Source organism: Sinohyriopsis cumingii, chromosome 3, assembly GCF_028554795.1.
Source record: "Sinohyriopsis cumingii isolate HCF-2022 chromosome 3, ASM2855479v2, whole genome shotgun sequence".
Lineage (NCBI taxonomy): Eukaryota > Metazoa > Mollusca > Bivalvia > Unionida > Unionidae > Sinohyriopsis > Sinohyriopsis cumingii.
The window spans coordinates 111152004-111178564 of NC_142963.1; the positions used below are offsets into that span (position 1 = coordinate 111152004).

General features: G+C 35.4%; 1 protein-coding gene across 1 annotated transcript in view; it reads right to left on the reverse strand.

Moving 5' to 3' along the window:
• Positions 1–9247: 9247 nt before the first annotated feature.
• Positions 9248–26561, reverse strand: part of LOC149803577 (diphthine methyltransferase-like) — a 45696-nt gene continuing 28382 nt past the window's right edge. The window contains exons 4-8 of the mRNA XM_089953322.1: positions 25454–25608; positions 25103–25175; positions 20003–20068; positions 18233–18405; positions 9248–11396 (exon numbers count right to left, since the gene is read on the reverse strand). Of these exons, the coding sequence (XP_089809448.1) occupies positions 11176–11396; positions 18233–18405; positions 20003–20068; positions 25103–25175; positions 25454–25608 (688 nt within the window). The 3' untranslated portion in view covers positions 9248–11175. The remainder of the gene's footprint in view (positions 11397–18232; positions 18406–20002; positions 20069–25102; positions 25176–25453; positions 25609–26561) is intronic.

Genomic DNA, 26561 nt, shown 5'->3' on the forward strand with positions numbered 1-26561 from the left:
TTTCATTTTTTCTAGCAAAATATGTTTCCTTTCTTCCTACCTCTGCATTATGTCACTTTCTTTACAAAACAAAATGTATTTTCTGTCAGACAGCATTAAGAACTAAGAGAACCAGAAAGCAATAAGTTTTTGAAACTAACACTAAAATCTTAAGCAAAGCACTTTAATTAAGTTAAAACAGACATGGTATAGTGATATAAACATCTCTTGAACAACATAAGGACACTTCATTATACACATGTAGGCTTTTATTATTATTATTATTATTTAGTCTGCATCATGTCAATATTTTAATAACAAGATAATTTATTTGCTGTTAAATACATGTAAGAATCACTTGATTTATGAGGTCATGTTTCGAGACAGTCAGTGCAAGTTTAATGTTGACTTTAAGCCATATATTAACCCGAAATGCAAAGTTCATCAGCAGTCACAGAGCCAGGGCTGCTATTTAAAGTGATTGGTTATGTCCTCGGTTTACTGCTTTGCCGGATATGTTCTACCAGGTTTCACAAGTGTCTTCTTGCTTGGCTTTTTGGCAATGCTTTGCATCCTTTTATCAGTATATATAGCACTCAGGAATTTCTTAAAGTAAATTTGTTTGCCCTCCTCAGACTTGTTATGTCATGCAGCTGGTGCAATTTTATATTTACTCATCTTGGAACCAAATTGAAGTTTCCAGTATCATAGGGAGCTGCCGCTTATCAGACATCTGCACTCATGCAGCTTTGTGCAGTTGTTGAACAAGATCCTCAGTTTTCCTTGGGTTCCCCTTTACAGCAAGCTTTAGTTTGTGGTTCATGGATTGGTATTGTTATTTGTCCATATTTGTTCTTTCCTGCAGATGCAGTAGTCTGTAATTTTTCTTTCTGCGTATTTTTCATAGTATTAAGAAAGTCTTTGTGTTCATATCTGTTTTTCTTTGAATTGTTTCTATCATCAGAGTGAATGCTATCATTGGCATCAGCTACTCCAGTAAGGCCAGGTATTTCATTGTTAAGGTCTCTTTCTTTCATTGGATGTTTTTGGCATTTTGTCAGTCATTTGCCGCTTGCCTTTGATATATTTTGTAGAGTTTCCTTTTTGCCTCGGGGAATATCATGTCAGTTGCATTTGTCAGTGCTTACTCGCCATCAGAGCCTGTCAACATTTTGATTTTGCAGGGCTATGCTACGTGGTTAACGCGAGATAGTCAAGCAGGTGAGCCAATAAAAAACACAGGCCGGAACATGGACATATAGTACACAAATATCAGGGGGACATAAATACATTTTCTTTCTTTTCCTACTACAGTTATATAAATTTTCCCAAGGTCAAATGACCATATTATATTACATAGATGTACTAATACCTTTGTGCTCTTCAATCTTTTTTTTTTTCCTATTTGTTTAAATTTCAACCACTGTACTTTGGCTCAAGCTTTATGCAGGGAGCAAGAGACATTTGTACAACAGATACACTACATACAGACAACCTACAAAAAACAAGTTTTATTTTGCAAGCTATTTTTTTTACACCACAGATGCGTTTCTATTCAAAATCTAATTCTAAATATGAATGAAAGAACTGTTTACAAACAAATATAACAATCGGATCGTCCCAACTTTCTAAAAGAATAAATATATATATATATATATAATAGAAGAAATAAAGCATGCACACACACACACACACACACATATGTACTTGAGAAGCAATTAGCTTTGCAAAATTCAACAAATAATTTATTTCTCGAGAATACAAAGTAAAAATATTGAACTTACTGTAATGCGAATTAAACCTTAAATAATCCTTGATTACTAACACAAATCCTAATGAATAAAATTCTGAATAAGCTTTAGCAGTATTCCAAATAATTTCCTATGCTGAAGGTGTTGACGTGCCTCTAGTGGCCTGTAGTCTCTAATGTGCTAATGTACCAATGCCCTGATTTGTAAAGATGTGTTGAATCGTAAAATATAATCCAAGGTTTCCTTGTTTGAATTCACTATAATTCCATGAGAATATTTCTGTCCAAGAATCTTGTAGACAAGGACTTTGTATTTCCATTGAATAAATAATTTTAATAAATAAATTCCAAATGAAATATTGAACAAAACAATAAGACTGATTTCTACTTAAGATGTTATTGCAGGAATAAATACTTTCCCAGTAGACAAATTGTTGAACTCCTCTACCTGACCAAGGCCACAGTTAGTATTTTCTATTTAAAAAAATATAAGAAAATCAAACTACTACCTAATGGAAAATTTCATTCTAGAAGATTCCATAACACCTCCCATCACCAAGAAATGAACGATTTATGCAATAAAGCTTTTACTAAACTATTAGTCAAATATACATGTGGAAAAAAAATCATATAAGATGAAATATTATAAATGGCACAAAGTATACATGAAACCATATAATATCTCTATACACATGCAAGTGCGTCTGCTATTAAATTGTCTCTTTACTTGATGTGTCTGATGTCAATATTCTATTCCTGGAACGTCAAGTGCTGCCTTAATAATCTCTGACTTCTGTTTTTCATCTTGCCAGTGAAAGTAAGGGGGTTGTGATCACTAAATAAAATCAACCCAAACGACATCACTTTATATTGATCAAGTCCATCTGGAGTTACGAATGCCGATTTCCTTTTCTGTCTGTGGAATTTGCCAGAATCCTTTCAAAAGGCCAAACTTGGTGATATTACATTTCCAATTTTGTCATTGCAGTCATCGATTCTTGGCAATGGAAATGAATCTGTTTTAGTCACACTATTCACTTTTCTGTAGTTGGTGCACATGGAGAAAGTATTATCAGGTTTCTGTACAAGTATTTGTGTGTGTGTGATTAGGATTTTTAATGTAGCTTTAATAATTTTTCAGTCATATCGCTACAGTGTCTGCATTGTGGCAGTTTATAGTGATGTCTAGCAATGAGGCATCATGCCGCAGACATGTAGCACCCAGTCACATTATCCTGTCACCAGGCTAACCAGTCCTAACACTAACCTCTTAATGCTGAGTGCCTAGTGAGGCAGCTCTTAATACCATTTTTGTGAGTCTTTGGTATGACTCGGCCGGGGTTCGAACCCACGACCTTCCACTTCTGAGGCGGATGCTCTAACCACTAGGCCACTGTACAAGTATACATGGTGAACTCCAGTCACTTTTACTTGGTTCTATGAAATCATTCCCCAGCAAATATTGAATTTCTTTTTTCAAACGTTCCTGTTTGAGAGGGTTTGTCATGTATGAATGCTGTTTCACAGGTGTGGAATCTGCAATTTAAACGTGATGGTAGATTTTATTTTGGTTGTATTTGAACATCTTGAAACAAGTGCTCATATTCAGGGAATAGTGGAATCAGTCCATTCTTTTCTTGTTGCTGCAGGCACTAAAGTTTCTAGTCTAGATTGTATATAATTTCTAAATTCAGAAGATTGGTTACACCAATATTACTATAGTTCGATTGCATTCCAACACTTAAATCCTCACTGTGTGGTACAGGTACAACTAAACTGATTGCATAATTAACCTGGCTATCTCTACCAAAATACACTTTTAACGTATTTATATGACAAGATTGTTTTTGCCTCCTGAGAGTATTGACGATATACAATAACTTGTTCATTTTTTAAACTTTATAAGGACCATACTACCTAGTTTGAAGAAAGTTTTAAAGAATGAGCAAGAGAGACAAAATTCTATCTCTAGGCTGAAAAGTTCCTTCCTTTGAAGTTCTGTCATATCTTAATTCAGTTTTTTACTTCGTGTTAGGTAAGTGACTGACACAGTCTACCATTATTCTGCTAAATGATTCGTCAAATGCAGGAGTAATTTGTAGATGAGTCTTAGGTATCTTTTGATTGGGTTTTACTACCATTTGACAAGTGTAACAAATTCTACAGTATTTACTGACATAACTTTTAATTACTGGCCAATGAAAATGATTCAAGATCTTGTGATAAGTCTTATTGATCCCTGAATGACCACCAAAGGTGTTTCATGGGCTAGACTAAGAATTTTCTGTCTATACAACTTAGGAACAACAATTTAATAATTCACTGGCCACTTGTCTCCAGCAGGTACCTCATGTACTTGTGTGGTTGCAATTTCGCTAATAACCCTCTGAAACAAACAGATCTCAGAATCTTTTTCCTGTTCGACAACAAGTGATTATCATTTGTCACCCTGATTAGAATAAAGAGATTGAGTAGTAAAAAGAGGATCACTGTGATCAATACCCTTTGACTGACCAAAACGAGGAGCAAAAGTGACCTCATCAAAAGCCTGACCAATACATATGTCAGCTAAAGGAATAATTTCCTGATCAACATTATTCTCACGAGCTTTCTTTGCCATAGCTTTAGTAACTGCATAAACTGGGTATAAATCAGAGATTTCTTTTTCAATAGGATCAACTTTATGATCCCAATAAGGCATGTCAGTTACAAGTGGATTAACCACAACCTTATCTCTAGCTAGGTCATAGCCTAGTAATAAATGAATATTCTCAATGGGTAAAGATGACACTAGTCCTAAGACTAAGTCTGATAACAAATTTACACAACTGAGAGGAACGTTAACAAAACTGCACTCTATTCCCAGAATAAGAATACTCTCATTAGAAGAAGACTTCGCAGAAAAAGGCAAAGTACCTGGTAATAAAATACTCTGAGAAGCTCCTGTGTCCCTAAAATTTCTAATGGGGATGGGATTGGCAGAATCACTCATGAGTGATATAGAACTTTTCAACATGAATGGTTCACAATTCTTCATAATAAAGGCAGACGGGTTTTTTTGACCCAACAAATGTATTGCTTTCAATACATTACCATAACCTTGACCTCTGGAATGTCCGTCTTGATTCTGTAAATTATTGTTCAATTTGTTGCAATCAGAAATAACATGCCCTTTCTTCTTACAATAGGTGCACGTAGGAAGATAAAACGATTTCTGATTAGTCTTATCAGAAACTTGATTTCTAAACATTGTGCCATATTGAGATTTGGAAGTGATTGTATTTGACTGAATAATTGTTTACCAGAAGACTTACTGACAAAATAAATGTATGAGCAGCATTTTCTAAAGTTTCGACCTTGTGTTCATCAAGGCAAGTCTAAACGTCACTATGAACGTAATTCTTGAACTTTCCAACTAACACGAATTGTCTGAGATTTTTGTGATCTCCATCAGCTTTCTTGGCTAAGCACCACCTATCAAATAATTGCTCTTTATATTTTGCAAATTCGACATAGATTTGTCCAGCTTCTTTTTTATAATTCCTAACTTTTGTAAATAAGCCTCAGATACCAACTCATAACACTTCAAGATACACTCCTTAACCAGATCATACTCAACACTATGTTGTACTGACAGAAGTGTAGTGTCATGAGCTTTGCCAATAACTCCCTTGGCCTTTTCAAATTTGCAGCATTTTGTTTCTCAAAATGATATGAATGAAATGTATTTTTTGTTACAACTTTGTGTCTGTTTGTTGAAAATAATTTTACTGTTGGGAGTAAGCCATTATGGCAAATCTTAGCATCAACTACAAATTCCATCTAACTAAATATGAAATGGTATACAATTAGGTCAGTATAATAACCAGCTAAAAATATGTCACTGTTATCATCATATCACAGAATGATGGTGAATGATTTATTTGTAAATAAATACACTATCTCTTTTTTGTCCACGAAAATACTTGAGATTATTTTAATGTCAAGTGTTATAAAACATTCCGTAGCTGGTAATTTCTTTTCCATATAGTTTTGTACTGTGCTATTATAAAAATAGTGCTTTATAACTTTTGTGAAGCATCTTTAGTGCGTTTAGTAGCTGTTTATTAAGTTTTTTAAAAATATACTTTTTCAAACATTGAGTATCCTGTCAAGAGGCCACGTTGTTGTAGTGCTCAAGGTACCTCGCCAATGATCACTTGCCTTTCATCGCTGTAGGTTTGAAACCCGGACCTGCATGTGCAAAAAATATGCTGGCCAGTAGGCTTGTCATGGGCAGATGGTTTTGTCCATATTTTCCGGTGTTTTCCTCCACCAACAATGTACTGGGAGATATATATTGCTGAAAAATTTAGTATAAATGACGTACAACCCGACCAACCAACCAAACATTTAAACGTGTATCTGTGTGATTTGGATTTTTAACATAGCTTTAATATTTTTTCCAGTCATATGTAAGTGTGGAAAGTTTAAAGTGATGTTTAAAGTAACTATATTCAGTAATTTACTGGTTATTTTTACAATTAATTTTTTCTGGGGGGTGTCTCCCTTGTTTGATCTTTTCTGCCCAGTTAAGAGAGGCCCCCCCCTGCCATAATCGTATTGTTGCTGAAGCTTTACATTATGTGTTTGGTGAATGCCATATTTGCTTTCAGTATTTTTTTTAAATACATTTTTTTTCTACTTGCATTATATAATTTTTGTTGTCAATTTTGTCCGTATGAATCTTTCTTGAGGTGGGGGTGTTGAGTTCATTCGGGATCTTCTAAAATCTCATCGAAGTTCAGTAAGTAGTACAATGAATTTGAGCATTTTAGGCCAGCGCATTGGTAAATAAACTAACAAAGTATCCAACAGTTATTACACCTTTAAAAATATAATAATTTTTATTGTTCTTTTTTCAAATTCTGTCAAACGTGGATTTTAACAACTGAAGCCAGTTGCATTGTTCTAAGTAGGGACCCACCTTTGAAACAGCCAACAGAATTTTGAATTAATATGGCTGATAGTTCTTTAATAATGATTAGCCCAAGCCAATCAAAAATGTCACATGTTCAATCAGCCATCAAAGAATGCCAACTTCATAACAAACCTTTTCAATGGCACCCACATAAAATTTTCCGGTAGTGGTCATCTTTTAAGTTTTACAGCTGTAGGCCAAAACGTGTCTAAAGGTGAGATCCAGTGTGTGGGGCAAGTGTCCACCCCTGTGTGCGGGTGCTTATGATTACTTTAGATGTTCTGAGTAAATTTTTTGATTGTTGCAGCCACTTTAGGCATGAGAAGATGACAATTTTTGTTAATTTCAACTATTCCAAAACCAGGCAGTTACTTAGTTATTTCAATTTGGAACATATCCTTTCTCTTTTCTTTTTACTGGTTGTAGCAGCATGCATTTTTAAAACTTTTTTCAAGACATTGATGTTATTGATAAGTAAAGATCCTTCACTGAATAACCTGATACAATCGCCAAAATGAAACAGTCGGTGAATGAAATCCAAAAATTCAGTCACTAACACACACACGACATGTCATCCCCAATTCAAAGGAGTTGCATAGTCTTGATGAATGAGTTCATCTAAAAGTGCCTGGTAATTCTGTTAGACCTGAAACATTTCATTTACCTTCTTCAGTGGTATTTGGTGCAACGATGCATGCAGAAGATGTGACATCAAAAGTTTAATAACGTGTTCACAGTTTATCAACTTATTTGCCATTGAAGTTGCAACTGTTCTTTGTGTTTCACTTGTATATGCATACTTGCAGCTCTAAGGGTAGATAATGAATGTGCTCTTCTACAATATTCATGTGGATTCATATTCTGGGCCCTTCACGGGAATGTAGTGGTGTAAAGACCGTCTGGCATGCTAAACGTATGCTGTATCTTTTCCAATTCGTTGAGTTTCAAACCACACCTGAAACACTGTACTTTGTCCCCATGACCCTAATATGCAAATCCTGTTCAAGCTAACCATTGGATGATGGGCTGTTCCAGACATTTTGGTCATCCTGATCTGAACATGTGGAATCAACTGGCAAAATCATAATAGAAAGGCAAAGGCATGGGAATTGAGCATTTGTCTTTTATTGGTGTCAAGAATTACTTGTGTTTGGATTACAAGCTTATTTTGGCAGGGACGGAGTCACTTTGTAGTGGAGCATGGCTTTTCTTCTCACTTTTGTTGCAAAAGATCAGTCATCATAGGGCACAGTATTATATTTGCCTTCATTCAACTTTAGGTTGCGAGGTACATCACATTTTTTTTCTGTGTGTTGAATTTGTCTCTCTTCCCAACCATCAACAGAATAAGACTTGTATCTTTTTAGCCTCCAATGGGCAAAGAAAGCACAAGAAGAAAAGACGTGTGGTACATGTTAACAATTTGATAACTTTCCAATGAGCTGTTTTCAAGATCACTTGGATCTTCAGCAAAACAAATACTTTTCCAATATTGCCATAACACTGTTTTTATATTTTATGTGTTTTTCTGTGTGTGTTGTCTATTATCCTCCAAATGAAACTCAAATCCCTGCTCCACTCTTCTGTCTTTATATATGTGTTAGTATATTACTATATAACTATAAGCATGCCCACCTTTTCTCCCCATCACCCTGCTTTGGGTATACCAGGTTCAAAGGTTGTAGCATTTTCTTTTCAGTTTTGTTTATAAAGGTTTTAGGGTGGTAGGGTTTTAATTTTGTTTAAATGTTTTGGGATTCAATTCAAGCCCTTACTTTACATCCTCCCCTTATACCACAGAAGGTTTGAGTGATGGTTTGGAGATAAGTATATTTAGGTGTTGGTCAGTGTATTTCAGTGCTGGTCAGAATATATGTGTGTAGGTCAGTAATTTTTTTAACGTTATGTTTTTTTCACATTATCCTTTCCCCTGAGCCCATACCATCCCTCATATCTCTTGAACATTGTCACCTCCCCTTCTGGCCATACTTTGCCATAATGCTATTCATATGAACAAATGTTAAATTTCCCTTGTCACCATACAATTGTGGGGCTCTGAGTGGCTGAGTAGTCTTAAGTGCTCACCGTTCTGGATCTCTGCCATCTCACCTGTCTCAAGTCTCAGGCTCGGCTAACATGGGCACATGAGAAAGCCTGCCAGTAGCTTCTTGTGGTTGGTGGTTCTTCCCAGGGTTTTCCAGGGGTCTTCCACCACCAGTTATACTGGCCACCATGTGTAGCCTATTTTGTGCTGAAAAAATGGTGTTAAACCCTACAACAACAACAACAACAACCATGCAATTGCTATGACAAAATTGCAACATATTCTGATTGCTCATGAAAATATTATAGCTGTCATCATGCAGAAATGTACCATTTACTCTGCATGTGTTTTCAATAATATTTTTGTTTGCAAAAGGAACTAAACAAGTCATGAGTATTATACTAAAGTTTGATTCTCATTGAGTTTCATGTCTTTATTTAAGGTTTATTAGGATTTATAAAGTAAAATTGCTTAGCATATTATTAGTGAAGAAATGATGCTGCCAAAATTAAAATATAAATTTACCATTTATTTTCACAATGCTTTTGTTTAAAGCTGAATGACAGTGTGACATCTGATTTGTTCTGATTATGCTGATTGTCTCTTTTTCTGATGTACAAAATGTTTTAAGAACAAATATGACAGTTGAAAAAAGGGTTTCTTGGTGGGGAGCAGGAAGTCATATTTGTTGATCAGTTCTGTATCCTTATATGTGTCCATACATCCATTTACATTCTAGACTAAGTAAGTGTCAGTATTTCTTTTGATTAAGCTCAAATTTAAAGAATTTCCTTTTCAGTTAAATAAAAGATCAGACTGACAAAAAGAGGGTCTCTGGTCTTTGTCAACCATCTCAATTTTTAAGAACATTTTAATCCTACATTTTAATCAAAGTACATGCAGAAATAATAAAATATTTATGAACAAATAAGGAAATGGTAATGTCACTGCAGTATATCAATATATTATAAATAAACTTTGATTGTTTGTTTAGTAATTTGAGAAAGTTAATATTTGCTGTTTTAGCACATTAGGAATTGGTGTAACAATTAATTACAACAGAGACTCTGCCATGTTTAATGACAAGTAATGACTACAAAACCCCAGCAACAAATGAGCTGATTCTTGCACACGGCAATCCTCATGTTGTGCTACTTGGAATCTTACTACAATGAATTGCAGCAATGCTGTGCAATATGTAGGATTGTGAAAAAATTGATTGATTTAAGCAAATGACCACTAGGATATCTGATCTGCTGCCAGCTGACTGCAGCAAAATGGCAAAGTGGCAGAGCAAAAAGAAAATAACAATTTGAAACTTTTTACAGGTCAAAATAACAGCATGAAAATAAACACCAACTAGACATCATAAGAAGTCTTTTGGTGAATGCATAATATTGATATGACCAGCCATCTAGGAGAAGTAGCCATAACAAACTTTTATTGTAGAAGCCATATTAGAGGTCAGATAGTATCATTTTCATCCATGAATCCATGACCAACTAGGCATAAGAAGTCTTTCAGTGAAAACCCCATATTGATATGACTATCCATTCAGAGGAGTAGCAATAACAAGGTTTTCAAGATGTCCAATGTGGCACCCATACTGGATCTGCAATGGCATAATTTTTAATATGGACCAATAAAACATCAGAAGTATTTTGGTGAATACCCTATGTGAATATGACGTGTTCATGAAGAGTAGTGATGACAAGGTTTTAAAATATGGCTGCTGTGGTGGCCATATTGGACATCAGATCGGCACCCTTTTCATTTCAGAACAACTAGACATCAAAAGAAGTCTTGTAGAAAAACTCATGTTGATACGACCAACCCATCCAGAAGGAGTATCAATAACAGCATTTTTAAAATGGCCATGTTGTGACCATAATGGATACCAGATCAAAAACAATTTTCATTTAGGACCATGTGTCCATGTAGTTTAGGATGAGTAGCAATATCAAACGTGTTATTAGATGGAAGAACGATAGATCACAGACCATCCCATAATTTCTTCTGGTCTATGACCAGTACAGCTAAAAATTGAAAGAAAAAGAAATAAAATGATGCATGTTAGAACACAGACATATTTCTGTAATACCACCCTATTTACTGTCATCATAGTTTTTAAAATACTGGTGTTTCATTTTGAATCTCTTCACCCATTTATTATTTCCCAGTAATATAATATCAACTCAGAAATCAGACGAAGCTTGGTGGTACAATATCAGTGGGCTTTCATCACATATTTTTAAATAAAACCATGTGGCATGACTTCACTGTCCTGGAGGAAACCAGATTATGCTTCAAACAAAGCACTGACAATGGACAGTTGACTAACTCCTCCATGTGATACACAGAATGTAACACTGCACTGTCAGGTTTCTTGGTATTACCACAATTGGAAATGCATGATACGCTTTGTAAAGATCCCAAATTGTATCAAGAACTGGGTGAAAATTCCCATAAATGAAGAGAACGGTCGTAAAATGAGCATGTTGATATAAGATATTTTGCTGGGCTTGCTGAGATAGGATCGGTTTCAGAGTCAACTTTTTTCTCACATGGACCAACATCTTGGTTTGAACTCCACCTGCACCAGTCTGCCCCATAGGCTATTGATTCATGCTTGGTATATTGGGATAGAATGTCAACTGAGGCACCTGAAAGACAGAATCATATAAAATTTAAACAGTTACCAAAGGCTTTATTAATGCAGTACAATTTAAGAAACAGCAAGGGTCACTTTATCATTGGATAACAAAAATCATGTTCTGGTGTGTAGATAATAAATTCTGGAGTTTGAGTTGGTGCTTGAGATTTGTATAAAACAATCATATGTACATCTAATTGTACTTTTATACAAAATTATTCTTTCAAGCAAATTCAAACTCAGTTTCAAGTCAAGGTCCATGGAGTTCTCATTATTGATAAAAGTTTGTTGTGGAGTGTGGGTGGAGATGCACATGCAAAATGCTATACCATGCCCACTCTGCTTCTGCATGACTCAAAATCCAAATGGCCTTACTGGGGCATTAAAATTAGGTCACAAAAACCCATGTTTCATCTCAATTACTAACACTTGTCGAAGAGAATGCACCCAAATATGGTTGTACATGCAAAAGTATTTAAAATATGGAGGTTAATTTGTAATTAATGACTCAATTATCACGTTACACTTTTTGTGCAAGCCTACAGACCATGGCAATTATTGAGGTCACCTCTCACCTTCATATGACCTTTCCTTCATAGTTAGATAATTTGGTAAACAGTCTTTACTATGGAAAGTTTACCAGTAAATAGAGTATGATTCCCAAATGTACATTCCAACTGTTCTGGTTAGGAATGGTCTTCTTAGTAGGCTAACATTAAAAATCAGGTATCTGGTTATGAGCTAAACCCAATAAAAATATAAAATGTAGGACACAGTAACTTTTCTGATATTAATGATGAAGGAAACTGAGATACACACATCTATGAAGTTCCATTATTGAACTAAAACCCAATAATGAACTTAAACACAAAATTTCAACAAAGTCATCAAAGCATGAAATACAGGTCACAAATACCTTTCATTTTGCACAAAGGATAGAGTACTTACCAAGATGTATCCCTTTACAAAGTTTCACAGTTCCTGGAAGGATAGTATGCATATAGCACGTAAAAACTTAAATGATTAAGAACTATATGCAAAAACTGAACCAAATCCCGTAAAAGTTAAAATATAGGACACGACGGACAGTACTAACAGGCATGCAGATCATCATCAATTTCATCCTTTTAGCTTGAACAGATCCTGATAAATAAACATCAAACATAAAAATTAACACATGTCAGTGAAGTGTAAGATATGGTAACCTTTTTATCTACTAAAAGTCACTGAAGCATGAAATATGGGTCAAAGTGACTTACTTATGTGATAAGGGTACACTACTCATCAAGCTGTATCTCCTCAGCAATACCAGTATTTATATAGGGTGCAAACAATTATTTGGTTACATGTCTCTAAGTATACCAGTATATATACAGGGTGCGAATAATATACTTGGTTATAAGCTAAGTACAAAACCATAGTCTATGCCAGTAAAATGTACAATGCCGATCAGAGCGATCTTCTTTTGTTGTACGGGTGTTTAACTAATAGTGATGCATACAGTCATCAAGTTAGATGATTCTAGCACTAACAGAACTTGAGAAAAACAAAATTTAACCTGTCAGTGAAGCATGAATATGGGTTACTATAACCTTTTCTTGTGATGGGGGTGTAGTACATGTCCAAATACATCGCTTCACCTGTAATGATTTCAGGTGTAACAGTATGAACACTGTACATAAATCCCAAGTTAAACTGCCAAAACTTAAGCAGGAACGTAATGTGCATGTACAAAGTTAGCCCCCTCCCCCAGGGGGTAGATGATATGAATCCACTCCAAAATGCTGCCTGGGATCTAGAAATAAAGAATGGTTGAGATGTAGTGTGGCTGTACATATTTATATTATTCTGTTTGTGCAGATACTGATGCCAGGAGGTAGTACAACAGGTCACATCAATTTTGTTGTTTTTGTTGTTGTAGGGTTTAACGCCATTTTTCAGCACATGATAGGCTATACATGGTGGCCAGTATTAATAGTGGAGGAAGAACCCGGTAAAACCCCGGAAAGAACCACCAACCCACGAGAAGCTACTGGCAAGCTTTCTCACATACCCACATTGGCCAAATCCTAGACTCGAACCCATGCAGACATAGGTGAAATGGCAGTGATCCGTAACGGAGAGCGCTTTAGACCACTCAGCCACTCAGGGGCCCCCATCAATTTTGTAAAAAGTAAACTAAAACAAGAGTCCCTACTATACAAAAAGAATTTGCAGGAATCCAGGATGCTGCTATATTTTGTCTTAAATACTATGTATTGAAACCAGCTGGTGGGTATACTAGATTTAAGATCAACACGATTCTTATTTAGAACCAACTAGACATTATAACGAGTCTTTTGCTAGAAACACATGTCAATATGACCATCCATTCAGGAGGGATAGTGATTATAGTATTTTCAAGATGGGCATTGTGGTGTAAGATTGGCACCATTTCCATTTAGGATCAATGAAATATCGTAAGATGTCTGCCATGGTGGTCTTACTGGATGTCAAATAGCATCATTTTTACTTAGGACCAATTAGACAAATTAAGAGATACAGATAGAAAGAAGTGGTCACAAAACCTTTTCTACTCTAGTTGTTGAAGTAACATGATACCTTTGCATTCATATTTATAGAAAAATCTACATTACCTTTCTTCCTTACCACAAGTGTAAGTCATCCACAAAGTTTGGTAATTGTAGATGATGGAGAATTGAGCAATTGTTTAGAAAATGCAACAGACAGGCAGAAATGGTTCTAGAATAATATGCTCTGCCAAAAATGGGCATATAAAAAATTAGTCATGGACTAACAACTCAATGGTTAGAAGCAGACTCTCACTACAGAGCTTATGGGTCTTATTAAAATTATTGACATTTTATTACAAGTAAGGTTCATGAAAATAGTACATATACAGATAGAGTAAACCAGATCTTGAGAGACCACTGCTATGAGAGATCACGGTATTGAAAGACCTGGTTCTCCATGACAGATTTAGTAATTATACAGTGTTATGACCTGTCAGGAGAGTCCACCCTGAGACACCATCTCTTTCGGAACAAGGGATGTGTTTTCAAGACAGGTTCTATTGTACTTGCCTTGCATTATGTTACATTTTCAGGCTCTTACAAAAGTAACAAGAAAAGAGTGAGGGAAAAAAACAAGCTTTGTAAAATTTAACTTATAATTAATTTTTCTAGAAAAACAAGGTAAAATGAGAAAAAGAACTTACAGTTTTATGAATCAAATCAAATCCAAAAAATAATCAAAAACCGTTCTTTGTTGAATCACAGAAAATAATATTCCAATCTGAGTTCTGTATAAATTTTGATAACTGTTTTTGTCCAAGAATTAATTTAGAGCACTAGTATTTCCAGAGAAAACAATCTTGAAATCCAAATAATTTGAAGAAAATAAAATAATTAGCACAAAACTGGTCACAGCATAAAACACTTTAACTTCTCAAATAAAGGCAAGAATGACTATTATTTCTCAAAACATCAGTAATAAATCTAACTACAACGCAAAACAGATGATCGGATGTGGATCAATCCTCTGGAAAAACCAGAGTTTGTAACAATTGCTACATGTTATTTGTCACATACTCTAAGTATGGCTTCAATTCTACTCTATGAATTTACCACTCCGGTGGTCTAGTGGTTAGACAGTCCACCTCGGAAGCGGGAGGTTGTGGGTTCAAACCCCAGCCAAGTCATACCAAAGACTTACAAAAATGGTACTAACCAGCTGCCTCGCTTGACGCTCAGCATTAAGAGGTTAGTTTTAGGACTGGTTGGTCTGGTGTCAGGATAATGTGACTGGGTGGGACATCATGCTACATGTCTGCGGCATGATGCCCCAATGCCAGACATCACTATAAACTGCCACACTGCAGACATTGTAGCAATATGAGCTGATTGCTCAGCTCTCCAAAATTTTAATTTAGAACCAATTAAGTCAGAGGACAAATACTTTCATTCACAAATACTATTTAGAGTCTGAGTGACTGTTTTTGTATTAGTAGGGTTGAACACCATTTTCCAGCACATGATAGGTGGTATATGGTGGTCAGCATATTTGGTAGAGGATGAACCCAGAACGACCTGGTAAGAACCCCCGACCCATGGGAAGCTACTGGCAAGCTTTCTCACGTGTCCACATTAATCAAGTGAGACTTGAACTCAAGGACAGAGGTGAGATGTGTGAGTGATATGTAAAGGTGAGTGCTTTAGAACACTCAGTTACAGATATTTTTCAGAAACATATTCATGCCAAAATTTACTTGAAATTGCCCGCCAAAAATGATAATGATAAATGTCCAACTTGTTGCAACTGAGGTGAAACAGCAAACAGAAAATGTAAGAAAAAAATGTCCCAAGTGATTTCATTGGAGTTATCATAAGTATATTTTCTACTTTGTTGCTAAGGAAACCAATTGGTTATAAGGAAACCAAGGGAGACAACTTTGGCTGAACATGTCACAATATTCTAACGTATAACTGAAAATGGCCCAGTGGTTCTGAGTTCTGATGGTGGGGGGGAGATGGAGGTGAGATGGCAGTGATCTGTATAGGTGAGTGCCTTAGACCACTTGGCCCCGCCTATTGTGGTTTTTGGAAAAGATATTAAAAATAAACTTTAATGGCATGTCAAGATAATCATGGCGATGTAGGTTGATTAGTTACAGTCTTTAATGGCATGTCAAGATAATAATGGCAATGTAGGTTGATTAGCAACAGTCTTTAATGGTGTGTCATGATAATCATGGCAATGTAGGTTGATTAGTTACAGTCTTTAATGGCATGTCAAGATAATCATGGCAATGTAGGTTGATTAATTACAGTCTTTAATGGCGTGTCAAGATAATCATGGCAATGTAGGTTGATTAGTTACAGTCTTTAATGGCGTGTCAAGATAATCATGGCAATGTAGGTTGATTAATTACAGTCTTTAATGGCATGTCAAGATAATCATGGCAATGTAGGTTGATTAATTACAGTCTTTAATGGTGTGTCAAGATAATCATGGCAATGTAGGTTGATTAGTAACAGTCTTTAATGGCGTGTCAAGATAATCATGGCAATGTAGGTTGATTAGTTACAGTCTTTAATGGCGTGTCAAGATAATCATGGCAATGTAGGTTGATTAGTAACAGTCTTTAATGGCATGTCAAGATAATCATGGCAATGTAGGTTGATTAGTTACAGTCTTTAATGGCATGTCAAGATAATCATGGTAATGTAGGTTGATTAGTAATAGTCTTTAATGGCGTGTCAAGATAATCATGGCAATGTAGGTTGATTAGTTACAGTCTTTAATGGCATGTCAAGATAATCATGGCAATGTAGGTTGATTAATTACAGTCTTTAATGGCATGTCAAGATAATCATGGCAATGTAGGTTGATTAATTACAGACTTTAATGGCGTGTCAAGATAATCATGGCAATGTAGGTTGATTAGTTACAGTCTTTAATGGCATGTCAAGATAATCATGGCAATGTAGGTTGATTAATTACAGTCTTTAATGGCATGTCAAGATAATCATGGCAATGTAGGTTGATTAATTACAGACTTTAATGGCGTGTCAAGATAATCATGGCAATGTAGGTTGATTAGTTACAGTCTTTAATGGCATGTCAAGATAATCATGGTAATGTAGAGCTGACAAAAAGTTAAGTTCTAAAACTGGAAAGATAAAAAAATTAACCAAAACTTTAGAAAGATGAAACCTACCAAATAAATTTAAACATGTAGTTCTACAAGATAGAACATGTAAGATAAAAATGTCATCAATCTTTTAAAGATATATAAATATTAAATCAAAATATATTACATAAACTGAATTATTTGCAAAAGTTCATGGGTTTCTCTTAGTGGTACATCATCAAGATGCTTCTTATTAGAGATCAAATTTTTATATGAAAAAAACTCTCAAATGATGAAAGGTGATACAACTAACAAGAATATGTTCTACTGTTACTAGACACTGGCAAGATATGCACTCTCATCAAGGTTCACCCTTCGATAGGTATGCACACAATCCCATCCCATCAACAGAATTTGTTCTGCATGACAGGTACCACTCTTTAATTATGGGTTTAATGTTTTGAAGTTTGTTTATTAAGCTTTCATTCCACATATTTTATGGATAATAAAATGTATTTAGATTTAAATTATATTTTAAGTCAGTATAGAAAATGTTCCACTGGCTCAACAGAACTTGGATATATCAAATATATGGTAAATGTTTACAGACACAATAAAGGATAACATATCACAGATGTATAAAGATATGCAATACAACAGCAGAGAACACAGTGTAATGGAAACTGACTGGGAATGTTGGTACTGGTTCAGACAAAGTAAATGAAGTAATCACACTTTAACTTAAAGAACTGACACCAAACAGCATGCCAGTAAAAAGTTTCTTCTCCCAAACTAAATTATATCAGGACAAATATGACTACTAAATATTTAACTACAAATCATTCAAGTTTCTGATCATAATGGTGCATTTCATTTTTCATTACCTCACAAAGTGGAACATCTGTTTGATATTTAATTATTTGGAAAAACAAGTTCTTTTCCCATCCACCTTGCCAATGACATTCTCTGGCTTTATAGATTTAATGGCAGCTGTGACACTGTATTGTCGAACATACGTTTGACTGCTGAGTTTGCTGGGCTTATCCTTGTGTTGAAGGTTCACTGTCTAACTAATTTCTTTCATGGTTATAATTTTAAACAGATGGTGTATACACTATTGTAAACTATTATTGCTTGCCAATATATGACTGCATTATATTGTAACAATTTTGAAGCGCTGTCATTTGTCTACAGTTAAGCTATAGGCATGTTACCTGAAGTAGAGTCAGCTTGGAGCAAATGGAAACCATTGTACATGGTGGCAGTGAGGATCTTGGTGCCAGACCAAGGCTCCCACTTGATCCTCCAAATGCCTCCTCCAAGACCAATATCCTGCACAGGTCTCTTCATCTGACGGCTGTCCCATATACACACCTGCTCATCATAGCTGAAATAAGAACTTAAAAATAGTAGCTGCACACTGGTCCAGAACAAAAGCTGACAGACACAAAGCCTGTGTTTTACAGTTGACTGGTTCTTCAAGTTTAGATTGCTACAATTTTGTCCCCAGTCATTGGCATTACAATACAGCAAATTCCGTCTATGTACAATTTATCAATAAATTTTTCTGAAATTATCAGTTATAATGCCAGAAACATTCTAATATATTTTGGCAAATAAAAGAACAAGACTCCTAAGAGGACCTGAGATTCTTCACCTGGATTATGTAGTACAATAAAAACAACCCTATGGAGACTATATCCCAAACTTTACATCATGTCAGTTGGTTAGTTTTACTATAGTTTGATCAAAAAACTTTCCAAAGATAGAAGCCAAATTAATAGACTGTCTTTTCTAGCTCATAATTGAAGTCATCTAATATAGTGCAGATATCAATCCATTTAACTTGTTTTACTGAAACTGGATGAGAAATATAGTCTTTAGATCTGGAGAGGTAAATGCTCAACCAGATTCAAGATCATCTCATTAATATGAACAAATATAACTAATACAGACTGTCTAAAACAATGATGATACAAGGTGCATTAACATGGTAGTGTGGGGTCCATAACTACCAAATGCATTATGTATTGAGCTGCATTATTTACAGGATGATCAAAAATTTGATGAGTATGTAGGAGGAGGCAGCTTAAAGAAAGCACAAGACAAACTTATAGTAATAATTTTACTAACTGCTGTTTACATGCAAATAAAAAACTGAGATAAGACTTGATGAATATTAATCATTACTGTGTAAGTTCTGAAATTAAATTGACTCTTCTGTTTAATAGTCAGCTTGGTTGATGTTTTGAGTAGTGTCAGAGACAAAGGGACTTTAAAGACAAAAATTCAGGTGACATGGCATAACATGAGATGAATAATAATAATTTGTGTTGTAACAAAATATGTTTTTGAAGGTTTCCCGTCTATAAGCTTATTATCAAAATCTGATTGAAATTCGGTCTCCCAAGTGATAAAAATCTCAGCCAATCAAATACAAGATTACCTCATACCATGTATAGTCGCTTATAAGTCGAGTCAAACGGTAAACAACAAAGATCTTGATCTACCATAGCATAATGCACCTGCAGATCAGGGTCTATGTTGTTTTGTTCTACTCATTACTCCTAACAAACTGCACAGACCCAGATCTGCCAGTGCATTATGTGATGGCAGATCTGGGTCTGTGCAGTTTGCAGCTGGACATATCTTACAAGCAAGCACATATGATATAAATGTATATATTTTTCTCATAATCAGATTCACCCAACATCTTGATAATATAAGACTATATAGCAAGTTTGATCAAAATCTGAGAAGAAATATAGTTGCTAGAGTGCTGACAAGCTCAATCAATCTAATGCAAGACCATCTCGTTTAATATATGCAGATATTGTACATAATTAAATTCATTGGATATCTTGCTGCTTGGTGAGCTAAATATAATAACAGGAAATCTAGACATTGTCATGTTCTAAATAAATCATCAGAACAAAACCAATTAGATGGATGATTAGAATGAAATGAAGACCATGAAGACCAACCTGCCTGTAGCTAATATATGCCCCTGTATTGGATTGCTTTGCACACTGCATACACCCATGGTGTGTCTGGAAAATAACACAAATGTATGTAAACAGTATCATAAGTGTCAAGTATCTGGAAAATAACACAAATGTATGTACACAGTATCATAAGTGTCAAGTATCTGGAAAATAACACATGTATGTACAACGTGTCATAAGTGTCAAATATCTGGAAAATTGATATATTAGTAAATATAATGGAAACAATAACACTAAATTCATCTATAATAAGTAAATGTCTTTGCCAAAAATATGGATGTGATGGCCAGTAAATAATGCATGATGCAATAGGGCCAGTACATGACACATGCTGAATCAATGAGTGAACTAAAAATGTTTGAACAAACCTAAGAAAAATGCAGTCAATAATGACCCAAACCTATGTTAAAAAAATTTCCATGCTGTCCAAATGTTGTTGATTCAGCATCACTAAAACAATAGCTAAAAATGAATTATCTACTTTTTTAAACACAATCAACCAATTTTGACTCAATATCACATAGTAACATCTTTGCATTCAGGCCTTTCAAATCTGTATGACATGATGGTTTGAGTCTAAAACTGAAAAACTTTTAAAAATCTTTTCTTTAAACTCTCTTGACAAATTTTAACATCTAGCATCCTTACATCAACACCTTTATACTATTTAGTAAAAGTGTGTCATTTTTTCCTCTAATATGACTGTCCTTTCCTTAATGAAAGGAAAAAAGTGACTTTTCAAAAGGTTTCACTGTTCAGGTTTAACCAAATCTTACGGCAATCATTGACATAAAGCCCTTTCAATCCATATTTTAAATGAAATAAACTGGTACATGTACATACATCTTGCAACAAATGAAATCACACATTCAGAAGTTAGATTTTGAATTAAAATTATCTGCTCCAGTGTTACTTTATGATTTTTTTGACAGGACTTTATTCAGAAGCTGGCAGTAATCAATGATATTTTTCTAACTTACTACTTACATAAATACTGACTGCTTCGGTGCCCTAGTGGTTAGAGCGTCTGCCTTGGATGTGGGAGGTCATGGGTTCGATCCCCGGCTGAGTCATATCAAAGACTTACAAAAATGGTACTAACAGCTGCCTCACTTGGCGCTCAGCATTAAGAGGTTAGTGTTAGGACTGGTCGGCCTGGTATCAGGATAATGTGATTGGGTGAGACATCATGCTACATGTCTGCAGCATGATGCCCCAGTGCCAGAAATCACTATAAACTGTCACACTGCAGACATCGTAGTGATATGACTGAAAAATTGTTAAAGCTACATTAAAAATCCAAATCACACAACACGCACACACAGAATTGCCACTGTTAAAAAACATATACAAAATATATTTGACTAGAGTGAAAATGATGTTGAGGACACTACATAATCATACAAGATGTAATTGATGGAACATTGTTGAAATATTTATTAAGAACTACAAGTCTAAAGACTACCTAACCCTTCAAAACAATTTCATCTCCTGCACTAACTGGGAACCTAAAGAAGGCAACACCCGAATATCTGAATCATGTTAAGAGACACACTAACTTCCTCCTTTTAGGAAAAAACAGACATTATTTCATGAAAAGCAAAATAAATAAACCTATACCATCAGACACAATAAATGTCTCAATAGATGTAACACATGTTTGCCAATATTCCACACAGTGATGGAATATGAGCCTTCAAAGAAAAATGGGGAAATGTAAATTGCAAAATAAGTGATCTGCACACTTCCAGGTTAAACTAATGGAGCTTGTTCTGAAACACACAAAAAGTGAGGCAACTGAGAAAAGGTTAAACTAGAATCATGAATCAACTTATTGACAGAAAAAGAAGAAAATGTTGAATGAGTACCCTTCATCAGCATATACATGTACCATACAGAGCACCTGCAGGCAAGTCATAACATTCACAAACATTGGCCCACTACGGAATCATGCCAAACTCTCAAGACAATCTTTCTTCATAAAGCAGTTGCACTTCTGACCCAACATAAGAGACATCCTTGTCAGGGAAAAATTGAAATCACCCACAAACCAACTATCACATTTTCAAGCACAATTAATAGAAAATTGTTGAATATTCAAGACTGAATATCTGTAAAACAGAAAATGTGACACATTCAGCGTTTTTGCCCTTCAATACTATATGTTGGAGAGAATGAGAAACTTGATAGAAAAATGAAACTTCACACATCTGACTAGATGACCAAATGATTTATAGCTGAAAATGTTTCATCCATTGGCCACACTTTTAATCAAACTATTTTGACAGGGTTAGCACATGAGCACACCTGAAGTCAAAAGAGTAGAAAGAGAAAAAAGATATTGGATCTGCTTAAGGACATCAAGACTCAGCAGCTTAGGAATGAAAATAGGCCATAAATTATTATTATTATTATTATTATTATTAATACTCATTTAAAAAGTGAACTCAAACTGCAAACAACAAAGATTATGATCTACCATTTCATAATGTGCCTGCAAATCAGGGTCCATGTTGTTTGTTCTTCTGATTACTCCCATCCAACCGCAAAGACCCAGATCTGCCAGTGCATTATGTAATGGCAGATCTGGACCTGTGCAGTTTGCAGTTGGCCTCGACTTATAAGTGAGTACATATGGTATTATTATTATGGTCATCTGTACACAGAGAAATTAATGGTTTGACAATAACACATATCAGATACAATTTTATAGAAGGACTATTTCATGCTTATCACTGATGCTGCAACAGTGTGATGCTTTGATTTAATATTTTCCTTTTATTCTTAGTCATTTCCTACAATTTGATCAATTGATAACGATTTATCAAGTGTTTCACAAAAGAATATTTAGTCCTTTCATATATATTTATTTTTAATTTTGTACATAACTAATAAAACAACAAGTATTAACAGAGATCTCGGAAACGCTTAATTACGCATACATGTATTTGGACGCCAATTTCTGATATGTGACGCAGAAAATCACTGAGGCAGGAGTCCTCCGTACAGATGTAATAGGTGTGCTGTAAAATTCAAAGACTTGCCAGTCCTGCTTCAGCCACCTGCTTTGTGGGAAAATGTGTTGATCAATTAGCTGTGCTGATATTTACAATGACAGAATTCAGTGACTGAAAGACCCCTTGATGTACATACATGTTGCCATTATAAGAGTACATCAAAAAGAACATGATGCAATAGCTGGGTGGCCAGTTCAAAGACTTTGACTGGCGGCTGGGTGGGAAAATGTACTTATATTTACAGTGATTGAATTCGGAGTCACAAAGACCCAGAGATGTAAATGTGGTCATCTATAAAAGTACATCAAATAAACAACTTTAGCTTTCACTATTGTGTTCATTTCCGAATGTATTGGAATAAGTAGTGCACAAGAATCAAGACATATTGAGACTTAGACAAAATGCTAAATCGTAAATTTGGATAAGTATTTTGTGGTTAAACGACAAACTTATGAAGATTGTAACGAGATTCAGAAGAGTGCTAAAGCTGCTTGAATTGATAGTTCGGATAGGACAGTAGCTAAGTGTAAGAAAGTGTGTGATGCCTAGCTTAGTGTTTGGAATAAATCCTTACTTGGATTGACAAAATTCAGTATCACTCTGATGGATGAACAGCTATTTAAGAGGTACATTGACTGACCATACTTTTTTTAAAATGCCCCTCACCTTAGCCCGGTTAGTTCTAGTGTTTTTAGCGAAATGTATTCATCAATAGATCAGTAGCTAGGCCAAGTTTTGATATCAATTACATTGACAAACAAACTCCTGCCCATTCACAAGCATATGTTTTGTTAGCTGATTGACCATTAACCCTTTTTCGAGTAAGGTAGCGGGAGGGCCCCAAGTGGCCGAGTGGTCTAAAGCGCTCTTCGTTACGGATCACTGCCATCTCACCTCTGTCTGCGGCGGTTTGAGTCTAAGATTCAGCCAATGTGGGCATGTAAGAAAGCTTGCCAGTAGCTTCTCGTGGGTCGGTGGTTCTTTCCGGGGTTTTCCGGGTTCTTCCTCCACCATTAATACTGGCCGCCATGTATAGCCTATCGTGCTGAAAAATGGCGTTAAACCCCACAACAACAACAACAAAATCGAGTAAGGTAGCAACTATCAATTTCCTGCATGATATCCTTTGATGATAAAACATACAAACATGTTTTTTAATATCAGAATCGGTGATCTGGATATATATTAACTGCCTCTTGTACATTATTTCATCATAAAATTAGTTTGAAACTGTCAGTGAATCAGTAGGCCTAATGGGAAATAATGGCGGACTTCGCTAAGTCCGGGATGTACCAGTTTATTAGATTGTTTTCGTACATCATTGGGCAAATATTTTCAGAAAAATATACAAATCATTGAAAGCAAAGCCATGGTATTATTTTATTAAAGATTTAACTTTAAACTGCAAATTGTGTAAGTTAGAAACGTAGAGGACAATGCTATGTTGTGGAATTCATGAGATGCGCTTTAAGGTCTAAGCTGTTTTCTGACTTGACACGTATTTGCGAAAATACGGGAAAAACACAGCAAATCAGTTACTATTTAACCGTTGCCTAAAATTACTACAAAGACGTAGACAAATACATGTAAACCATAAATTTGCAATCCTCTCAATGGACTGTTGTAATGAAGCTATATTAAAGTGAGTGATTACATTACCTCTCCATCTAAAAACAGATGCACTCATGTCTGTGTTGATTCTGTAGGAAAGAAGGGACTGCAACTTTTGATGGTGGGACTCCTATTTTTACCAAACTGGGGGTCCTGTACTCCTTGTTTTAAAATCCTAGTGAGATCTCCAATTAACATTCAGGATTTGAAATTATTCACAACATTTTTTCTGTGTTAATTGTTGTGTTTTGTGTCAGTGATTTTCTGAGTATTTGCCTTTGACAAAGGCAACCAATGGTCCAGAAAACACTAAGACTAGGTGACACTAGTTTTGCATTGTGTGTGTCAGTTTGTTTTATATATGTAATTACTCTCTGACAAATAAGATATCTAAGGATCCATTACCTAAATATATTTTTTCAAGAAAAATGTAAATAACAATCATGCCTACCTTCTACTAACTAGGACAGGAAAATCTGTTCCTGTTCTCAGGTCCCAAACCTTTAGCTGACAGTCGTCTCCTCCTGGAAGTATACTCAAGTATACTTACTGCATCCAAATTGTATTGGTATATTCTGTGAACAGACTTTTATGTAATGATAAAGACTATGAACTGTCTTCAATTCATATGTGTGTGTGTGTGTGCGTGAATGCACGTGTTTGTGTGAGATTAGGATTTTTAACATAGCTTTAACAGTGGGACTGAGTACTTTAAACATACATTGTTACTACTATGTTCATACCAGAAACATGGAATTTAGCACAACTCAAGTCAAAATTTATAAGTGTTGTCAGCATTTACCTGTGTAAAGTAAACTTGGATCCCATTGGTTGAAGGCTGTAATCCATGCCTCAAAATCCTGACACTTCCACCTGCAAGTTTTCTCTACAGCAGCAGGTGTCACTTTGAATAAGGATACAAAACCACTGGAATCTGTGGCTGCCACACTTGGCTCACTGAAGATGAATGGATACAATCAGAGTTAAGGGGAAGTGTATTTGTGAACTTTAATTTTTATATGCTGTCCCCTGACTGACATTACATTTAAGTTTTCTTAAAATTTGAAATGACCAAATAATTATGAACTTTTTAAGTATTCAAATTGTTCTTGTTCAAAGACCAGTATAATTTTGTAATTTATTGTTATGACTTTTGTCCTTTATTTCTTTTGAGTAATTACCACACAGGTTTTATTCAGTAGATTTAACACCACAAAGATAAGATTTGATTAACTGTCAATGAAGATTAACCTGACATAGCACGCATGGGGCTCAAGTGGTGGTACTAGCCACTGTGCTGATTCAAATACAGAAAGCATATACATGGGACTGTAGTAGTGGCACTAGCCAATGCACTGATTCACCAATAGAAAGCACATGCATAGGATTGTAGCAGTGGCTACTGCACTGATTCATCCACAGAAAGCAAATAAATGGGATTGTAGTGGTAACACTAGCCAATGCACTGAATCATCCACAGAAAGCAAATGCATGGGATTGTTGTGGTGGCCACTGCACTGATTCACCCACAGAAAGCACATGCATGGGGTTGTAGTGTTGACCACTGCATGGATTCACCCACAGAAAGCACATGCATGGAACTGTAGTGCTTGCACTAGCCCATGCTAACTATTATTAATTAGGGTAATAACTGTTACTGGCTTTTACTTCCTTACAGATGACCAGCTATGTTAGATGCTTATTAAAATTATTTTACCCCCCCACCCAATTTGTGAACTGGATATTTCAAGACTGTAAATATGCTTGTCTAAGTATGTACTGTAATCAACTCAGCTATCCTGTATGCCTGCCTTGCTTGGCACTCAGCTTTAAGAGGTTAGTGTTAGGACTGGTTGGCCTGGTGTCAGGATAATGTGACTGGGTGGGATATCATGCTACATGTCTGCAGC